The following is an 18,971-nucleotide window of genomic DNA, read 5'->3' on the forward strand; positions in this document are numbered from 1 at the left end:
TCTCCTCACTTAACTTTGGCCCAAGTTTGCAATTTCCCATGGGAATCTAAACAGTTTTTCGATCAATTTTGTTCTCCTCTGACTTGCTGAGTTGCAATGATCAGCTGTGTCATTTGAGCTTGGTTTGCCACTGCTATGCAACCTAGGAAATGAACAATTTCATCTGTCAAACTTATAGCTGAGTGAGATGGCACCTTAAAAGAGATCAACCATCGTCGTTTTGTACAGTTGAAAGTGAACGCCATGCACTTAGGGGCAAGAAATTACAAGGTCCAACAAACAGCAGTTAATTGCCAGCATTCTCCTGAGGAAAAAAAGTTTAAAACAAGGCCAATTACTGTAGAGGTGCTAGAAAACCCTTTCAATCGTGGTATTCACCTGCATAATTCTTGGAATCCTCATTGGAGAGTTACTTGCACTAATGATGATGATAATGGGAAAATGGCAGCAAAATGAGGTGAATTCCAAATTCAATGTAAGTTTATTATCAAAGTAGGACAGACCCAGCAAGACGGACAGGGCTTTCAAACTTAAGCTAACTTATTATACTGTATAATATTTCATTACGTGGCATGTCATTTGTTCACCGCATTTTTCCGAAGATCATCTGACATACATAGAAATCTACAGCACATTACAGGCCCTTCGACCCACAATGTCGTGCCAACCATGTAACCTACTCTAGAAACTGCCTAGAATTTCCCTACTGCAAAGCCCTCTATTTTTCTAAGCTCCATGTACCTATCTAAGAGTCTCTTAAAAGACCCTATGCTATCAGAGGAACCCGTCAGTAGGTCGAGGCTTTAACATGAGATGGATGATAAAGATTTTACGGTACTATATTGAAAACATGCATGATAATTCTTCCTGGCAAACTGAACAATTATCCCTTACTAAACAGATAACCCGATCTTAGATTTCAGTTAAATCTTCCTGCGTGCAAATAGTCTGTTTCCCTACATTATAAGTGTGATTTAATTAGCTGTAAAATGCTTTGGAATATTAAGAATTACGTTTTTTCTTTAACTTACCACTTTGTCCGCCAGTTTCTTTTGAATCAATTTCAGCATTGTCTGCAACATGGATTAAAACTGGTCAGAAACACAATCCACAAGGTCCAATGTAAAACATATTTGAACATGTTGGATATAAATACACAATGGGGGAGGGGGGGCGGGGTCTTGAATTAGAAAAACACTGCGACTTCAAAATGTACCCATCATCAAGGACACAGGCCATAGGTGGAGAATGGTAAAAGGGAGATTTCAGACTAACATCAGGAAGCAGCTCTTACACAGTGAGATGTGGACACATGGAACAAACTCCCTAATTGTGTAGTTGAAAGTAGTACCTTAGAGAGACCCTCAAATCTAAACTCAATAGTTATTTCAACACACTACGTGAAAAGGAAGTTAGCAAGTTCCGTTGATGTCAAAAACTTTCTAAATGTTCTAATGAATCTGATTGTGCTTTCTACACAGACAAATCTTGTTAATCTAAAATGAGATTAAATTAACCATTAAACTCTAGCCCCAACATACCAAACTGTTCAACTGTGTTCAATAGGAGTACCAAAGCATTGACTGTAGATTGTATACTAGGTAGCCACTCTATTAGGTACCTCCTGTACCTATAAATTGGACATCGAGTTCATGTTCAAAGTCTTCTGCTGCTTGTAGCCTATCCACTTCAAGGTTTAATGTTCTTTTGTACACCACTGTTGTAACACATGATTATTTGTGTTATTGTTGCCTTCCTGTCAGCTTGAACCAGTCTGGCTGTTCTCCTCTGACCTCCCTCATTTAAAAGGCATTTTCGCCCACAGAACTGCCGCTCACTAGATGTTTTTCCGTGTAGACTCTAGAGCAGGGGTTCCCAACCCGGGGTCTATGGACTCCTTGCTTCCATGTCTTAAAAAAGGCTAGGAACCTCTGCTCTAGAAACTTATATGCATGCAAATCCTGGGAAATCAGCAATTTCCAAGATACTGAAACCACCCCATCTGGCACCATCAATCATTCCACTGTCAACATCATTTAGATCACATTTCTTCCCCTTTCTGATGTTTGGTCTGAACAACAACTGAACCCCTTGACCATGTCTGCATGCTTTTATGCATTGAGTTGCTGCCACATGATTGGCTGATTAGATATTTGCATTAACGAGCAGGTGCACTGGTATACCTAATAAACTGGCTACTGAGTGCATTTCATTTCATGAAAAGCCTGCAGGAAGCTATAGAAAGTAATTTCAAAAGTTGATTCTTAATAAGTTGTGAGGAAAGACTTTTTTTTAAACTTCTGCTAAACAAACTTGCAAGAAGCTACAAATGTTTACAGTGGAAAAGCGGGTGACTCTGCCTAATCACAAAGTATGCTCAGAAATGGATTGTCACTTGTATGAGCTTCCTCTTCATAAATTGGCTGGTGCATTTTTTAATAAGAGTAACATTTTGCCAATATTTTACTTTGGGGCAAATACAACTTCTTGTGATGATGCCTGGATGAATCTGGTGGCATTGTGAGAATCACTTTTACTTTTTGGATTTCTCTTGTGTCTTCAATACAATCCAGCCATTTCTTCTGAGTGAGAAGCTGCAAAGGATGGGCGTAGACAAACCCACTATCTCCTGGATTACTGACAACCTGACAGATAGACCCCAGTTTGTACGGCTGGGTAGTTCTCTGTCTGAGATGGTGGTGAGTGGCACTGGAGCCCCACAAGAGACTGTCCTGTGTCTGTTTCTGTTCACATTGTACACCTCAGACTTTCAGTACAAATCTGAGTCTCGTCACTTGCAGAAGTTTTCTGATGTCTCTGCGGTGGTTGGGTGTATCAGAGATGGGCAGGAGTCAGAGGATCGGTGGACAAGTTTGTGGAGAGGTGCGGGAGGAACCACTTGCTCCTAAATGTGGCCAAAACCAGGAGATGGTGATTGATTTTAGGAGGAAGAGGACTGTGACAAGCCCCGGATACATTCTGGGAGAAGAAGTTGCAGTGGTGGAGGAGTACAAATACTTGGGTGTTCACCTCGATAACAGACTTGACTGGAAAACCAACACCAAGGCTGTTTACAAGAAAGGGATGAGCAGACTCTATTTTCTAAGGAAGCTGAGATCCTTCAATGTGGACAGCAGAATGTTGGAGACCTTTGACCAGTCTGTTGTAGCGAGCGCAGTTTTCTTTGCTGCTTTATGTTGGGCAATCAGCATTTTTTGCTGGTGATGCAAAAAGACTAAGTGAACTCATCAAAAAGACTGGATCTGTCCTTGGCTACAACCCGGACTCATTTGAGTTAGAGGTGGAGAGGAGGTCACTAAACAAACTGTTATTCATTATGGATAATCAGGCACATCGTCTCCATGACCTACTGAATAAGCAGTGGAGCACCCTTTCAAACAGCCTCATTCAGATCCGCTGTCACAAGGATTGTCACAGAAAATCTTTCCTACCAAATGCAATAAGCATATACAACAGTTCATCTCCGTACAACAGGAGAACACACATCATAGTACAATAGTCTCTGTTTTATTATTTTGTAAAGTAATACGCGGCCTGGAAGACGGGGGAGGGGGAGGGGGAGGGGGAGGGGGAGGGGGAGGGGGAGGGGGAGGGGGAGGGGGAGGGGGAGGGGGAGAGGGAGAGGGAGAGGGAGAGGGAGAGGGAGAGGGAGAGGGAGAGGGAGAGGGAGAGGGAGAGGGAGAGACTGACCCTGTGGAATGTCGAATTACCGGATGAACAAGTAGACTTTGGGGTACTGCGTCTCTAAGTTTATTGATGCTTTGCTGCACGCTTGAATGCTCAGTGGAGGGTGCAGATGATTTTTTGCTGGTGGGGGTGTTGTCACTTTGCTGCTGCATATGCGTGGGAGGGGGAGCTGGGGGAGTTTGGGGTTCTAACATTTAACTGTCATTCATTCTTTGGGGCACTCCTCTGTTTTTGTGGATGTTTGCGAAGAAGAAGAATTTCAGGATGTATATTGTATACATTTCTCTGACATTAAATGTATCTATTGAAACATTATTGCACATTGGTAAATTATTATTGTGTATTATTCTGTATTGTATTATTAGTTAAGTCGCACACTGCTAAGTGTGTTTTTAAATATTGCTGCTGTAACAGAAGAATCTCCCACTGGGGATCAATAATTATTATTATTATTATGTTAGGTTTATGTAAATTGAATGACGAAGCACAACTTAGAATATATTATTGGCTTCTATTTCTATCCACTCCGCCCACCTCACTAATATGCTTCACCAGCATAGTTAAGTTACAATGACAATGATACAACAGTCTGGTACTTCTGCTGGTGGTCATATTCACACTACTTACCGTAACAAATCCCATTTTTCCTACTGCTTCCTTGTGGTCGTTGTCAACTTGGCAGACCAGCGCATTGCAAAGGTGCACTGCAATGCGCTGGATGGACTCATCCTGCCGCGTCTGATTGAGGATGCGAAGGAGTAGCTCATTCACCCGCCGGTACTGGAATTCCAGCTCCTCTGGAATACCAAAATTACAGAGCGTCAAGCAGCAATTCCGTTGTACCTGCAGTGCCGGGATGGGACCGACAGTTAGAGCTAGGCAGAGGAGCATGATTAAACACCCAGTACAAACTAACAGCAAGGAAGTGTTAATTGTGAAGGAGTAGATGGGAATTGGAGGAAAGAGACATTAAAAGAAAAGCCTGGTTTTAAAGAATTAGGGAATTAGGGGCAAGAAAGTAAAGAGTAGGGAAGAGATGGTGAGTGGGGAGGGCTCTCCCACAGTGTCAATTAAGTTATCAACTTGCTGTGTACTATTTCTTAGAAACTAACCAAGTGAATTGTATTATGCTGCAAGGAACTATAATATCTAGTCTATATATTAAAAATCTCAAGTACCACACAGATTACAGACGTGCAGATGTGTTGAACGGGTACATTCATACCGTTACCTCGTGGTTGGACTCCATACCATTCAGCACCACCTGAATGACCTGGCGGCGGAGCTTGATGCTTTGCTCTTGCCGGTAATCTGCGCCAGTCAGGTAGAAGAGTACTGCACTGCCCGTCACCTGAACGCTCTTGTCAAATTTGTGATACTTCAATGCAGAGATCACCAGCTGCAATAAAGAGAATAGACTTTCAAAACAGCTTCCTTCTACTTTGTTATTAGCATTGTGGCTAGTACATCTCTTAATGGCCTTTCTGTAAGGCCCCTTCACATTTTTATAGAGTTCCACAAGCATCATTATCACTGTCACTCACAGCTTGCTTCATCACCTTTAGACACAGAATAACTACCTGAACATTATTTCCTAAATTGGCATAAGGGTTTATCTGCATATCTCAGATTTCCCTCCATCCTATGTTGCTGAGCTGAACTCAGTATCATATAGATTACTGTTTGCCCCTTTATCTCAGTGAGGAAGTGCTGGACTGTTGGGGGTGGTATCCTTTAAAATGAGATATTGTATGGAGGCAGTAATCCCACAGTACTATTTTGCAGGACTGTAAGAGATTCTCCCTAGTGCTACCTGTTTCACATCACTGTCTACACTTCACTGTTTGCAAAATTCTGACTGGAGGCTGGGAATGATTAAAGTCTTTTTCACTTCCCTAAAGTAAAAGTCCATTCCCTCTCATGCATTGCAACTAAGGGAATCCCAGATAAACAGTGCTGTCACAAACTCAGTTTCCGAGTTAAAAAGCTCGCTCTTTTAAATTCAGATGAGATTATTATCTCATCCTTCCAGAATACAGCAATCTCCATTTGCTCCCTAATCAAGTCCACATCATCTTATTCTTCTGTACTTTTTATGGGGGGGGGGGAGGAGCGAGCGATGCGTGAGAAACTCAGAGACCCAGGCTATCATTTTTTGTGAATTTTGTAAAATTTTGAATTTTAAACCTTACACTTTCATTAAATCTATAAATTGGGCAGACCAACTTATTCTGTGCAGAATTAAACTGTAAGAATTGGAAGACAATCGTGCCGAGTAGCATCAAAGAACATCAAAGTTCAGAAGTTTGAAGTTCAAAGTAAACTTATTACCAAAATACTTCGATGTCACCATATAACATACTGAGATTCATTTTCTTGTGGACAATCAAATACAGCAGAATTAATGAAAAATTACACAAAAAGACTGGGAAACAACCAATGTGCAAAAGAAAACAAACTGTAAGAATACATATAATAATGGTAATAAATAAAACAGGAAATAAATAATATCCCCTGGCATATATCCCAACGGTAAGCAGGGATTCCTTTACATTCACACCATTAAAAGGGAGTTTCTGTTCTATTCTAAAAAGGTCACTTTCTAATTCATTGCACTCTTCCTTTCTTTTGACCTTGAACCTTACCTGCAGGGCACGCAATGGCTGGTTAATACATCGGTCAATACGTGCAATATCAAAGAGATGATTTATTGCACGCGAAGCAATCTCTGGGCGATATTCTGCATAAGCTTCAATAGCATTCAGAATTTGATCCTCATTTGCTTCACCAGTTACCTAGTAATAATAGTAGAACTGTAACAAAATCTGCAAGTCAATTGTGCGGGCTCAAAAGCGATTAACAGCAGATCATTTATATATATACACACACACACACACACACACACACACACACACCTGTACTTAAATGAGCATCCTAATATGAAGAATACCAGTGAGGAAGAGCAGCTCACTCACCTTATAAGCAGGAATATGTGTTAGATTGCAGAGTGTGGTGTCAAATAATCCCAGGAACTGAAAGGATCTCTTTAGTGCACGGAATGGTTCAATGCTACTCTTTTGTGGCTCGTTACTAAAGACATAAAACAAATGAGATAAATTAGTCCAAATTTATCACATTTCTCAAAAGCTTAAGTGTATTTTTTTGCCTCAACATTTAATGGAGGGAAATCTAAGATTATCATCTGAAATTTCAACTTTTTAGTTCCTCAATTCCAAAGTTCTCTCTTCTGATCTATTAACAATCTCACTCTGTACAATCTCTTAATTGGGTGTTTGGGAACCTGGCTCACTCGGTTTTCATCCAAAATGATTGCTCTCTGCTGTAGCAGCATGAGACTTCCTACATTAGAGATGTTGCATGTATTGGCACACAATTAGTTTATTGTGCAGAGCAATAAATAACTAATTAAGTGGTTTTATTCATTAAAATTTGAAAGCTAGGACATTGTGAGAATGTTCCTGTTCTTTTCCAATACATAGGATCTCCAACTTTGCTCTCAACAGTTAAAGCGTGCACGTAAAGCATCACAATAACATCTTTATCCAAATGATTGTATTGAACTAGAGGGCCAAGCCAGATTATGCACTCATCTCTAAGTAGCACTGAACCCAGTGATGGGAATCTCTGTACTGTAAGTGTCATTCAAAGGAATTCAGGTGGTGTCCTGTGCCAAGTAGTTAACCAAATCATTCATCTCTCTATAATTTGTTGCATCTATACGAACTGGCTATTATCACCTTTCCAAAGAAATAGTTTGTTGTAAGAGATAACATGCAAAGCTACTACATTTTTATGAGTTTTTTTGGCCGGGTGGCAACCTAATGTTTGAAAAAGAAAGTTCAACCTATGATATTTGGCTAAGCCTCAGCTCTCACCTTGCAGGGCCCAAGGCTTCATCATGACTTGAGATTGCAGAGTTATCCAGCATTAAGTGTCCTGAGATGTCTAGTGAGACGAGGTTTTTAAGGTTCTGCACAAAGGCAGTAAGAACTTTCCTGGTCAGTTTGAATTTGTAGAAACTGGAAGTTCTATCACGAGAAATGTCTAAGTGTCTGTAGAAGAAATTGCAGTAAGATATCAGAGATTAATGCATTTGGTGACATATTGAAAACAATAACTAAAGTACCTCTCTCATTATCACTCCAACTTTGCATTATCCAATTAGACACACAGACAAAGATTCCAGGTCAGATTTCTGGTCTGCACTGACCAAGCTTAAATTTGTTGAGAGTGACTAAGAAGCTCCCTTACTTGGCTTGCTGACACCCAATGATGCAAGTTCAAAGGCAAGTTCTATCTGACCCTAATAATACCTATGGAGGCAAGAGTGGGCAAATCAGATTTAACAATGGTTGTCCTTCAGAATCCAGGATCACTGTATATCCCATTGGAGGGCCAGTACACACAACTCACTCAATGTTCTCCTTATGAATGGCCAAAGCATGGTCCACCTTGAAAGGAAGGATAAAGTTAATAAAGCCATCTTGAAGTTTATTTTATACTGCTGTAGATTTCTCTGAGGTTTGCTTACTTAGATAAAAATGGTTAACTTAGAAAAAATTAATTCCAATTGAAAGGCATTGAATGGTACAGGCAAAAGACAACTAATTATAAAACAGTCTAATCCGGGGTTCCCAACCTTTTTTATGCCATGGACCCCGGTCATCAACCAAGGGATCTGTGGACCACAGGTTGGGAATCCCTGTTAGAGGGTGATATTATCCCACAAAAGCAACTACATCTTTTTCAGAAGTAAAAGATAGCAATTAAACAACATTAACCTTGTTACTGGAAATTTCACTTGAATATGTCAGCCATGATTCCCCACTCAAAAAATATCAGAAAGTCGTGGGTTCAATTGCCACTCAGACGCTATGAGGATATAATCCAGCCAATTCTTCTTTGCATTGCTAAGGTACTTAGGTACTGTCTTTTGGATAAACTATGAAATATTTCCTTCTATGACAATTGGAAAAGAACCCATGACACAGGAGAGTCTTTCTGGTGTTCTAGCCAATATTTATCCTCTGACCAGCATCATGAAAACATATTATGAGTTTGTAATAATACTGTGTGAATGAAGTCACCCACATTGATTCAGAAGCCTGATAGCTGTAGGGTATGAACTGTTACTGTGGGTCCTATGGGGTTCTGTTCTTCCATTCAGAAGGGGCAATGGCCGGGATGGAAGGGATTCTCATTGATGGATGCTCCTTTCTTGTGGCAGCACTCCATGTAAATGTACTCATCGGTGGTAGAGAGGCTTTGCTTGTGATGGACCGGGCTGTGTCCACCACCTTCTGTAGCCTTTTCTGTTCCTGGGCATTGGTGTCTCCCATAGCAGACCATGACATTGCCAGTTAGGATACTCTTCACTGTGCACCCATGGAAGTTTGTCAAAGCTTTTGGTGGCATGCTGAATCTATGCAAACTTCTAAGAAAGTAGTTGCACTGCTGTGCTTTCTTTGTGATGACACTTATGTATTGGTCTCAGGACAGATCCTCTGAAATGTTAATGTCAAGGAATTTTTAGCTACTGACTCTTTATCTCCGTTCCCTTAATGAGGATTGATTCCAGCTTCTTCCCTCTGTAGTCGATAATCAACTTTTTGCTGACTTTGAGTGACAGGTTGTTGTTGTGGCTTCACTCAGCCAGATTTTCAGCCTCCCTCCTATGGGTTCTGCATTTTGCTGTTTGTGGACGTTTACAGTGTGTAAACAGACCGCTTTATTCCATAAAATATGTTAATACAGAGAACTCAGAAATTATTTAAAGGGACATCCTGAAATTGTGAAAGGAGAAAGTTAAAATGCAAATCTTTCTTTTTATCCTAAATTACTCTAGATTGTTTAATGTCATTTCTGGTACACAAGTGTTAAGAAGAATGAAATAATTGATTCCCACCGCTGCTTGTAAGAAGTTCGTAGTACATTCTCCCCGTGACCACATCAGTTTCCTCAGGTTTCCTCCCACAGTCAAAAGGCGTACCGGTTGGTAGGTTAATTGGTCATTGTAAACTGTCCCGTGATTAGGTTAGGAATATATTGGAGGATTGCTGAGTGATGTGGCTCGAAGGGCCAAATGGGCCTATTCCACACTGTATCTCAACAAATAAATAAACCAATAAATCATAAATAACGTGTTGCTTAACAATTTTGAGAACAGTTAGGAAAGAATGCATATCCTTTTATGCCTGGAAGCAAGTTTAGATCAGTAATAAGATTGAAACCATGACTTACAAAGTTGGGGAGTGACAGTAGCCTATGGAAAAGTAATTTGTTAAAAATGAAGATGGTGTTAAATTGGGTGCTGCAATATATGATCAATCTCAGTAGCAATATAAAGAGTGGTTCTTTAAAACTTCTTTCTACATAGTGACAAGCACAACAATTTAACAGGGACGTGGTGAAGTAAGACCACCTGAAACTTGTAGGAGGTCACTGATGGGCATCTGGGGAATTCTGGGTCTACTGTCACTTACATCAACTTCCAGTCTGGTAAGGTCTCAGGTTTGACGTTTTCTTCTTTGTTTTAAAATCCCCTCACAATCTCATTCCACTCTATCTAAAATGTCCAGACATATAACCTTCTTTGAAGGCCTACGCTTGATCAAATTTTGGGTCACATTTTCTGTCACAGTAACACTATCTGACCATTTTGAATTAGTACCTGGCTCACACTGGGCTCCAGTGTCCACTTCCCTTCACACAACAGGTCCCGATTTCTGCGGTCCCTTCCATCTCACCTGGTTCTATTTCCAGCATTCTTTTGAAATTTACCTGATCTTTGTTTCCCATGTTTCCTTTTAACTAATTTACTGAGGTTACTGGACAATTTACTACTTTCATCTTTAAAAAAGTGAATTCAAAGAGTTGGAGAAATAACAAAAGGTGCCACCAGAGTTCTGAGCATTCTGGACTAACTGGGTTTTATGTCCATTATTGGTCATGTCAGACGTTAGGTATGCTGAACTATATTAGAGGGACTATTTCCTTATTACTGAGACTATAGGCATCCGTTAGTCTTGTGAGACCATGGATTTGCACCTTGGAAGGTTTCCAGGTTGCAGGCCTAGGCAAGGTTGTATGGAAGACCGGCATTTGCCCACGCTGCAAGCCTTCTCCACACCACCGATGTTGTCCAAGGGAAAGGCACTAGGGCCGATACAGCTTGGCACCGGTGTCGTCGCAGAGCAATGTGTGATTAAGTGCCTTGCTCAAGGACACAACATACTGCCTCAGCTGAGGCTCGAACTAGCAACCTTCAGATCACTAGACTGACGCCATAACCACTTGGCCATGCACCAACACTACTGAGACTAGGGAGAGCAACAATTAAGGTCTGAACTTCTAGGCCATCATGTGACCAAGATCTAGAAAAAATATATCCTACCTGAGGTTAGTGAGCTGTAGGAGGACCCAGATGTGTTCCTCAGAGAGGTCCACATCGTACAACACTAATGACCCAAGCCTCTTCTGCCACTGTAGCAGGAACTGGATGTCATTCAGCTGGACTCCAGAGAGGTCAAGTGAGGTCAGAGTGGTCAGTGGCCGCAGGAGTCGGTCTACGTTCACTCCCTCAGTTAGATATCCCAGGTTGAGAAAACACAGCCGGTGGAAGCCAGTAAAGGTGAAGTCCTTAACAAGATCCTGCCGTGAGGAGCTCACCAGGCTGTTGTCCCCCTCACAGCCGCCAGGATTCTCCTCTTCATAAAAAATGTTATTGCACCCAAACAGACTGAGTGACACCAGCGTGCTGCGAAAGTTATTAAGAGTCTGTAAGCTCTTGGCTGAGAGTCTGTCGCAGTTCACCAAGCGAAGCTCAATGAGATCCTGAAGGACAGAGGAAAGGTAGATGTCATGTCACTGGATTACCAAATTACCAGACAGAATATCGTTAATTGTAGCTTTACAATTGCTAATTAGCAAACAAATAATGCAGTGGTTATGTGATTGGAAAGGTTATGAAGAAACATATAGCCTAGAAGCCTGAAAGGGTGATCTTCAAACTTTAGCTATTAATCCAGGGAGTTTAACTGCAATAGTTTGAGAATTTAAAATAAAGTCCTCGGATAAATATCTGGTATCAGAAAAAGTGACTCAAGATTAGTTGTAATTCCCTTGATGAAAGGATACTATTTGTCCTTATCTATTCTAGACCTGTGTGTGGTTTTACGCCCGTATCAACACAATTGACTTTGAACTGCACTAGGACCCTGCAAAATACTTACAAGTCAGAGTAGAGCTTATTGTCGTATGCACAAGTACATGTTTGCACTGGTGCAATGAAAAAGGCATTGCAGCAGCATCACAGGCACACAGCACATTTCAGGGCAAAAAAGATAAAAGCAATAAATAGTGGCCTTGGTAGTGACACCCATGCCTAGAGTGAAAATCATTAAAAAAGAAAAAGAGCCCCGAAAATGATGAATAGTTCAATTACTACCATTTTCCAGTTTATCGATTCAGTTGTCTCTCATGTTTTCCAGAACGTTTCATAGTTTACATGTGATTTTATATACAGCAAAAGAGTTATGTTTTGAAATTTCTGATAAGGTCCTATCTTCTTACCTCAACCATTTTCAAAAAGACAATCAGAAACAGAATTAATATCACCAACGTACGTCATGAAATTTGTTAACTTTGTGGAAGCAGTACAATGCACGATAAATATAGAAAAAACTGAATTACAGTAAATATGTAAATATAGGTCACAGTACAATTATTATGAAACAACCTTGAGATTCATCTCCATGTCATGAAACAAAGGAACCGAAAAACAACCCACAAAGACTGTCAAACACCCAATGTGCAGAGTGAAAAAAAGCACATAATGCCCACATAAAAAAGATCAAACACCCAATGTGCAGAGAGGAAAAAAGCACAAGCAAATAGCATTCTGAGGTCCGCAAGACACTTCAGTTATACTAAATAGTTAAAATATGTAGTGCACAAAAAGAAATTTTAAAATAAGTAGTGAGGTCGTGTTCACGGGTTCATTGTCCATTTAGGAATCAGATGACAGAGGGGAAGAAGCTGTTCCTGAATCGCTGAGTGAGTGCCTTCAGGCTTCTGTACCTCCTTCCTGATGGTAACAATGAGGAAAGGGCATGTCCTGGGTGGTGGGGGTCCTTAATGATGGACGCTGCCTTCCCGAGGTATTTGCTCCTTGAAGATGTCTTGGAAACTACAGAGGCTGGTACCCATGATGGAGTTGACTAATTTTACAACTCTCTGCAACTTACTTTGATCCTGTGCAGTACCTCGCGCTCCCCCTCCCCCAAACACATACCATATGCTGATGCTGCCAGTCAGAATGCTCTCCACGGTACATCTGTAAAAGTTGAAGTGCCTTACGTAACTATCTAAATCGCCTCAAAATCCGAATGAAATATAGCCGCTGTCTTGCCTTCTTTATAGCTGCATCAATATATTGTGACCAGGTTAGATCTTCAGAGATCTTGACACCTAGGAACCTGAAACTGCTCACTCTCTCCACTTCTGATCCCTCTATGAGGATTGGTTTGTGTTCTCTCATCTTACCCTTCCTGAAGTCCACAATCAGATCCTTGGTCTTACTACCACTGAGTGCAAAGTTGTTGCTACCACAGCACTCAACACGCTGGTATATCTCGCTTCCGTACACCCTCTCTGCATCTGAGATTCTGCCAACAATGGTTGTATCATCAGAAAGCTTATAGATGGCATTTGAGCTGTGCCTAGTCACACAGTCATGGGTGTAGAGAGAGTACAGCAGTGAGGTAAGCACACATCCCTGTGGTACGCCAGTGTTGATCGTCAGCGAGGTGGAGCTGTTACTTCCAATCCGCACAAATTGTAGTCTTCCAGTTAGGAAATCGAAGATCCAGCTGCAGAGGAAGGTAAGGAGGCCCAGGTTCTGCAGCTTTTCCCATCAGGAGTGTAGGAATGATGGTGTTGAATGCTGAGCTATGGTCAATAAACAGCATCCTGACATAGGTGTTTGTATTGTCCAAGTGATCCAAGGCAATGTGGAGAGCCATTGAGGTTGCATCTGCATTAGACCTATTCAAAATGATATTTTTCTATTCAAAACAATAACAGCAGCAGTGAAGAAAATGCAGTAAAGATTTACAAGGATATGGCCAGAATGAAGGGGGCTGTAAATATTGGAAAATATGGAAACTTAGTCTTTTTTTTCCTGGAAGAAAGTAAGCATGGAAAAGTGAATCTGATCGAGGTCTTTGAAATTGTGAAGTAACTCTTTCCACATTGGCTTCTCCAGAACAGGTTGTTAATATAAGAAAGTCACTTTAAGAATTTAGAAAGAACATCTCATGAGTGGTGAAAATGGTGAACTAATTGTTGAATACCAAGGTAAAGCAGAGAGCTGATGAATTTAAGAGGAAGCTTGATGTATATGTAAGGAATACATAGGTATAGGAAAGATGGATTACAGGTCCTGTGCTGCATCTACTACACATGCCATTCAAATTCAAACTCCAGTCTTAATTACTTTTCCACTCACAATTCCTTAGCCTACCATAGTCCAGAAATTGGACCAGAAAACAAAACCTTTTTTGACGATAAGTACATCACATTTGGTCACATTCCAAAGCTCTTGTGGTATTCCTGGCAAAATACCATCCTTTGGAAAATTGGACACTTCCAGTCATGATTCATCCAAACATTGGTGAAACAACATGTGATAATGTCACCAATGTGAGCAGCACACACTCTGACTTAACAATAGAATTTGGATCAAAATGTTGCAACCTATTATCTTTGTTTTTCCATTCCCAATAAAACATGGAGCTAATCACACAAGTTAGGAATTGTATTTGAATTATAGTCTTCGTTAGCATGTTATTCTCATCTTCAATCATTCCGACACACTGACATGCACTCAGTGACCAATTCAGTAGGTACTTCCTGCATCTAATAAAGTTGCCACTGAGTGTTTGTTTGTGATCTCTGCTACTGTACCCCACCTGCTTCAAGGTTCAACAAGTTGTGCATTCAGAGATGGTCTTCTGCACACCACTGTTGTAACATGTGGTTATTTGAGTTACCGTTGCCTTCCTGTCAGCTTGAACTGGTCTGGCCATTCTCTTCTGACCTCTTTCATTAACAAGTTTTCGCTCACAGAACTGCTGCTCATCGGATTTTTTCTTCTTGTTTTTCCACACCATTCTCTGTAAACTCTATATTTTACATGTATTATAATAATAGGAATATTCCACGTTTGATCTTCAGTCTAAATTGATTTCAACATAGGTGTATTGGGAACACCAAGTTTGTCTTGGTCATTCTGACTGAGAAAGGAAGAATTCACCAGAACTTCCATTATTGAGCCTGACTTAGCTATGTGGCTATGTGGATAGAATTAGGACTAGCTATAGATTCCCTTTCTCAAACAAAAGCTAGTCAGCTGTCTCTGAGGGAGACCAGATATAGTGAAATTAAACCCCTTATGTGAAGTCAGAACCATGTGAATGGAGATGATTGTTGAAACAAGGCAACTTCAGATTGTCCATTTTGAAGTATTTTGTCTAAATATTTTCTTTTCATGTTCATCTGAAAGAGCTTGTGTGTGTGTTCAAGAAACAAATACCAAAATGTCAGATTAAAATGTGCCACATTTTTGGAAGAGAGGAGGGTTAGAGAGAGACTGGGTGAGTGACAAAAATATATAACGTCACTCATACTTGTTTAGAAAATGCCAACAAGTCCTCATCCTGAATGACATCGTCATGAATCCCCCTCAAATGTACACGAGTCAGTCGAGTACTCCGATGGTCTGAGAACAAACTAAAGAAACTGAAGTTTACGGGGAAGCTGTTGTCTGTGTTCACGAGGTCCATATACCTAGAGAGAGCACAAGAGATGGTATGAGCCTTTTGAAATTGACTTAACCTCAGAATTGGAAAAAGCAGTGTTTGAGGGTTTAGGAGAACATGAAAATAAAATATTCTTAGGATTCCACCATCCTTCATTACAAAATGCTACATCATTCCTTCATTTCCATCCCACCAGTCTTAGCATCTCGCTCAAACCAGCCCTCAATCATCTAAACTTAAATTTATGCATCAGAGTTTCATAGTTGCAAAGATAGTCTTACCTAGTTTCCTCTTAAATCTATTTGTGAGTTTTCCCTCAACTGCTCCATGTAATGGTGAGATTCCTATTTTTATAATTCCCTTGTGGAAGAATTTCTCCCATTTTATTGAGTATATTAGTGAGCTATGTTTGAAGCAAAACACATCAGAACTCTTGCCACACAGTTTTTGAAACCTCGAGTTCTCTGCATTTAAAAAGGCTAGAAGTGCTGGAGGTCAATTAAAGCTTTTACCGTTGAGGCCAATAGATTTCTATGGGTGGATATGTCATAGATCCTGGAGCAAAGATGTGAAAATTCAGTTGAGATAAATATCATGCATGGTAGAAAGGCTTGTAGGGTTGACTTATCCTCTGCTTCATGTTAGATGGGTTGATTGGATCTTACCACTTTGGTCACTTCCTTTTGAACCATTTCCAGTTTCTGAAAGCCACAGAAACCTAAAGCTCTTAATCTTGTTCTGCTATCCAATCTGTCTTGGCCAATCGTCATCTTAATTTCAACCAACTTTTGTTGTTTCTTACCCACCTAATGTCCTTGTCCAACAAAAAATAAATTTCAGTTTTGGAATTAACAAGTTACTGGTAGTCATAACAACTTACAGGAGAGTTAAAAACAACTTTCATTTTTTAATGACCTTTCATTATCTTGGATATCACAAGACCACAAGACACAAGAGCATCAACACCATTCAGCCCATCAAATCTGTTCCGTCATTCAACCATGGTGGATTTTCTTCTCTCAACCTCATCTACCTATCTTTACCCCCTTACCAGTCAAGATGGTATTAATGTTTGCCTTAAAGAAATCCAATTACTTGGCTCCCACAAACCTCAATGTAATGAATTCCATAGATTCAATGCCCGCTAGCTCAAAGGAGGTTTCAATGAGTTTCAACATTTCATCCTTCCTAACTCAATTGAGCACAAGATCAGAGCCATCAAAAGTTTCTCAAAAGTTAAGCCTTTCATTCCAGGCATTGTTCTTGGAGAGCTTCTCCAGGGCCAGCACATCTTTCCTTACATACAGGCCTAACATATTTCAAATGTGATTTGATGAATCCCTCATAAAGCCTCAAAATACTTTATAGTTTAAACAGCTTTTAAAATATTACTGAATTCTAATATAAGACATCTAATAGCTAATGTGGACAGAGCAAAGCCCTATATACAGCAATAGCATCCCAGATTTTTTCTATACTACAGATTAAGAAGTATTTCCTGACATCACCATCCTGAATGACATCATCTCTCAGATACCCTTCACCTCCTTCCAATTCTGTAGTTGAAACTCACATATTGACAAGACGGTTACAGATCTCACTGGGAAGAAAGATATCGGGGTGCAGCCGCAGCGTCTCATTGTCTTGCATGTAGCACAGAGTTCCTTCCAGGTTCCACAAGCAATACTTGGTGCAGAGAGTCATCAGCGAGTCGGGGCTGTATGAAGCCATGTCTGGAGCACCCTCCACCTCTTTCACAGCCAGTGAGTGGTGCGACGGTGCCTGCGGCTACACAGACATCGGGAGAGAGCTGTGGAAGATGAAAGCGTAATGCAAACCAGTCTCAATTACAAAGATGCCATATTTTCACTATTTACAGTCTATCAAATGAAATTATATACTTAAGTATCTTTCATCACAGGAGGAGGTAATTTGGCCTATGGTTTATGTAACAGCGTACCAATTAACTGTCTTAAAGCTCTCCTTTCCGTGGGCTGGTCTATGCACTGTCCTGATAATTATTTTTAAACTTGGAAATTTATGAGTGAATTGTGTTGCAACATTTTACTGTTTTAAGCTTTCCTTTTTTTTAAAAACTGGATTGGCACTCTTTCATTTACAATTGGAATAGCTTCAAACAATTCGTTAAACTATAAACGAAGTTACAGGTTTCAGGCTACACGTGCTGTGCGTCGCCCAACAACACGACAGGCAACCTGTACTTTTGAGAGATACTGCTAGCCATGCTGCAACTGCACTCCTTATAAACCAGAGAGGATTAGGCACGATCTAGCAGAACTGTTCAAAGTTATGATGGGTTTGAGCAGGTAAATAAAAAGCAACTTTTTCCATTAACAGGTACGTGGCCCAGCAACTGGAGGTGCAGATTTCAGATAACAGATAAACAGATCGGGTGATGAGATTTATAAACCAAAATACGTAGTAGTATTTAATGGAAAGCTGAATGAATACATAAGGAGAAAAAGAATAAACAATCATGATAATAGCTTTTCAATATAAGAGAATGTATACAAGGTACAACTTGAAATTCTTACTCTTCACAGACATCCACAAAAAAACAGAAGAGAACCCCAAAGAATGAATGACAGAAAAATGTTACAACCCCATTTGAAAATGAATATGGGAGAAGGTTTGTGTGGTGCCATTTGTCCCATTTCTTTCTTGGTCATTCTATGAATTGTTAAGCACTTAAGCAGTCTGGAAACAAGTGGTTTGCTGGCCTTTATTGCAAGATTTGATGACACGGGTCGAGATGTCTTACTTCAATTACAGCAGAGCCCTGGTTTGGCTGTCTCCAGAATACATTTCTGGTCTTCCTACCTGAGAAAAGATTTATTTACTATACAGGAATTCATCAGATTGATTCCTTTGTTGTACAAGAAAATATTTTACCCCCAAGTTTATAAAAACAAGTGGCAATCTTACTGAAACATATAGGACCTCCCCCCAACACACACACACAACAGGTTATGAACACCTGACTTATGTGCAGCCTTTACATGTTTACGAGCATTTGGGAGATTGTTGGGATTGATTTGCCAGTTGCTACGGAGCTGCAGGCGTTTTCTGCCACTTGGGAACTCAAATCCCATCAGATTTCCCACTTCCATCTGTCAGGGTTATGAACAGTTCACAGAAACAGGATCCTTACACAAACATTTTCAGAGATCAGTGGAGTACATAACAGGAAGCTAAGGATCACCACCTAAAGATATGGCCATTCAGGGCAGAGACAAGAACACATACGAATTCACACAAAATGCTGGAGGAATTCAGCAGGTCTGGCAACATCTATGGAGAGGAATAAACAGTTGACATTTAGGGTTGGGACTCTTCATCATGAGTGCTGATGAAGGCTCTTGGTCCAAAATGTTGACTGTTTTTTTCCTCTCCATTGATGCT

General features: G+C 40.4%; 1 protein-coding gene across 5 annotated transcripts in view; it reads right to left on the bottom strand.

The window, feature by feature from the left end:
• Positions 1–18,971, bottom strand: part of zer1 (zyg-11 related, cell cycle regulator) — a 41,939-nt gene that overhangs the window by 9,656 nt on the left and 13,312 nt on the right. For 4 of the 5 annotated variants that reach the window (XM_072240374.1, XM_072240372.1, XM_072240370.1 and 1 more), the window contains 9 exons: positions 17,122–17,358; positions 15,417–15,576; positions 11,123–11,562; positions 7,605–7,781; positions 6,684–6,798; positions 6,354–6,503; positions 4,934–5,107; positions 4,336–4,551; positions 1,032–1,073 (listed from right to left, as the gene is read on the bottom strand). In XM_072240374.1, coding sequence (XP_072096475.1) covers positions 1,032–1,073; positions 4,336–4,551; positions 4,934–5,107; positions 6,354–6,503; positions 6,684–6,798; positions 7,605–7,781; positions 11,123–11,562; positions 15,417–15,576; positions 17,122–17,279 — 1,632 coding nt within the window. In that variant the 5' untranslated portion in view covers positions 17,280–17,358. The remainder of the gene's footprint in view (positions 1–1,031; positions 1,074–4,335; positions 4,552–4,933; positions 5,108–6,353; positions 6,504–6,683; positions 6,799–7,604; positions 7,782–11,122; positions 11,563–15,416; positions 15,577–17,121; positions 17,359–18,971) is intronic. The other variant, XM_072240373.1, reaches the window with a different exon arrangement.

The sequence above is a fragment of the Mobula birostris genome, chromosome 22, assembly GCF_030028105.1.
Source record: "Mobula birostris isolate sMobBir1 chromosome 22, sMobBir1.hap1, whole genome shotgun sequence".
Taxonomy (NCBI): domain Eukaryota; kingdom Metazoa; phylum Chordata; class Chondrichthyes; order Myliobatiformes; family Myliobatidae; genus Mobula; species Mobula birostris.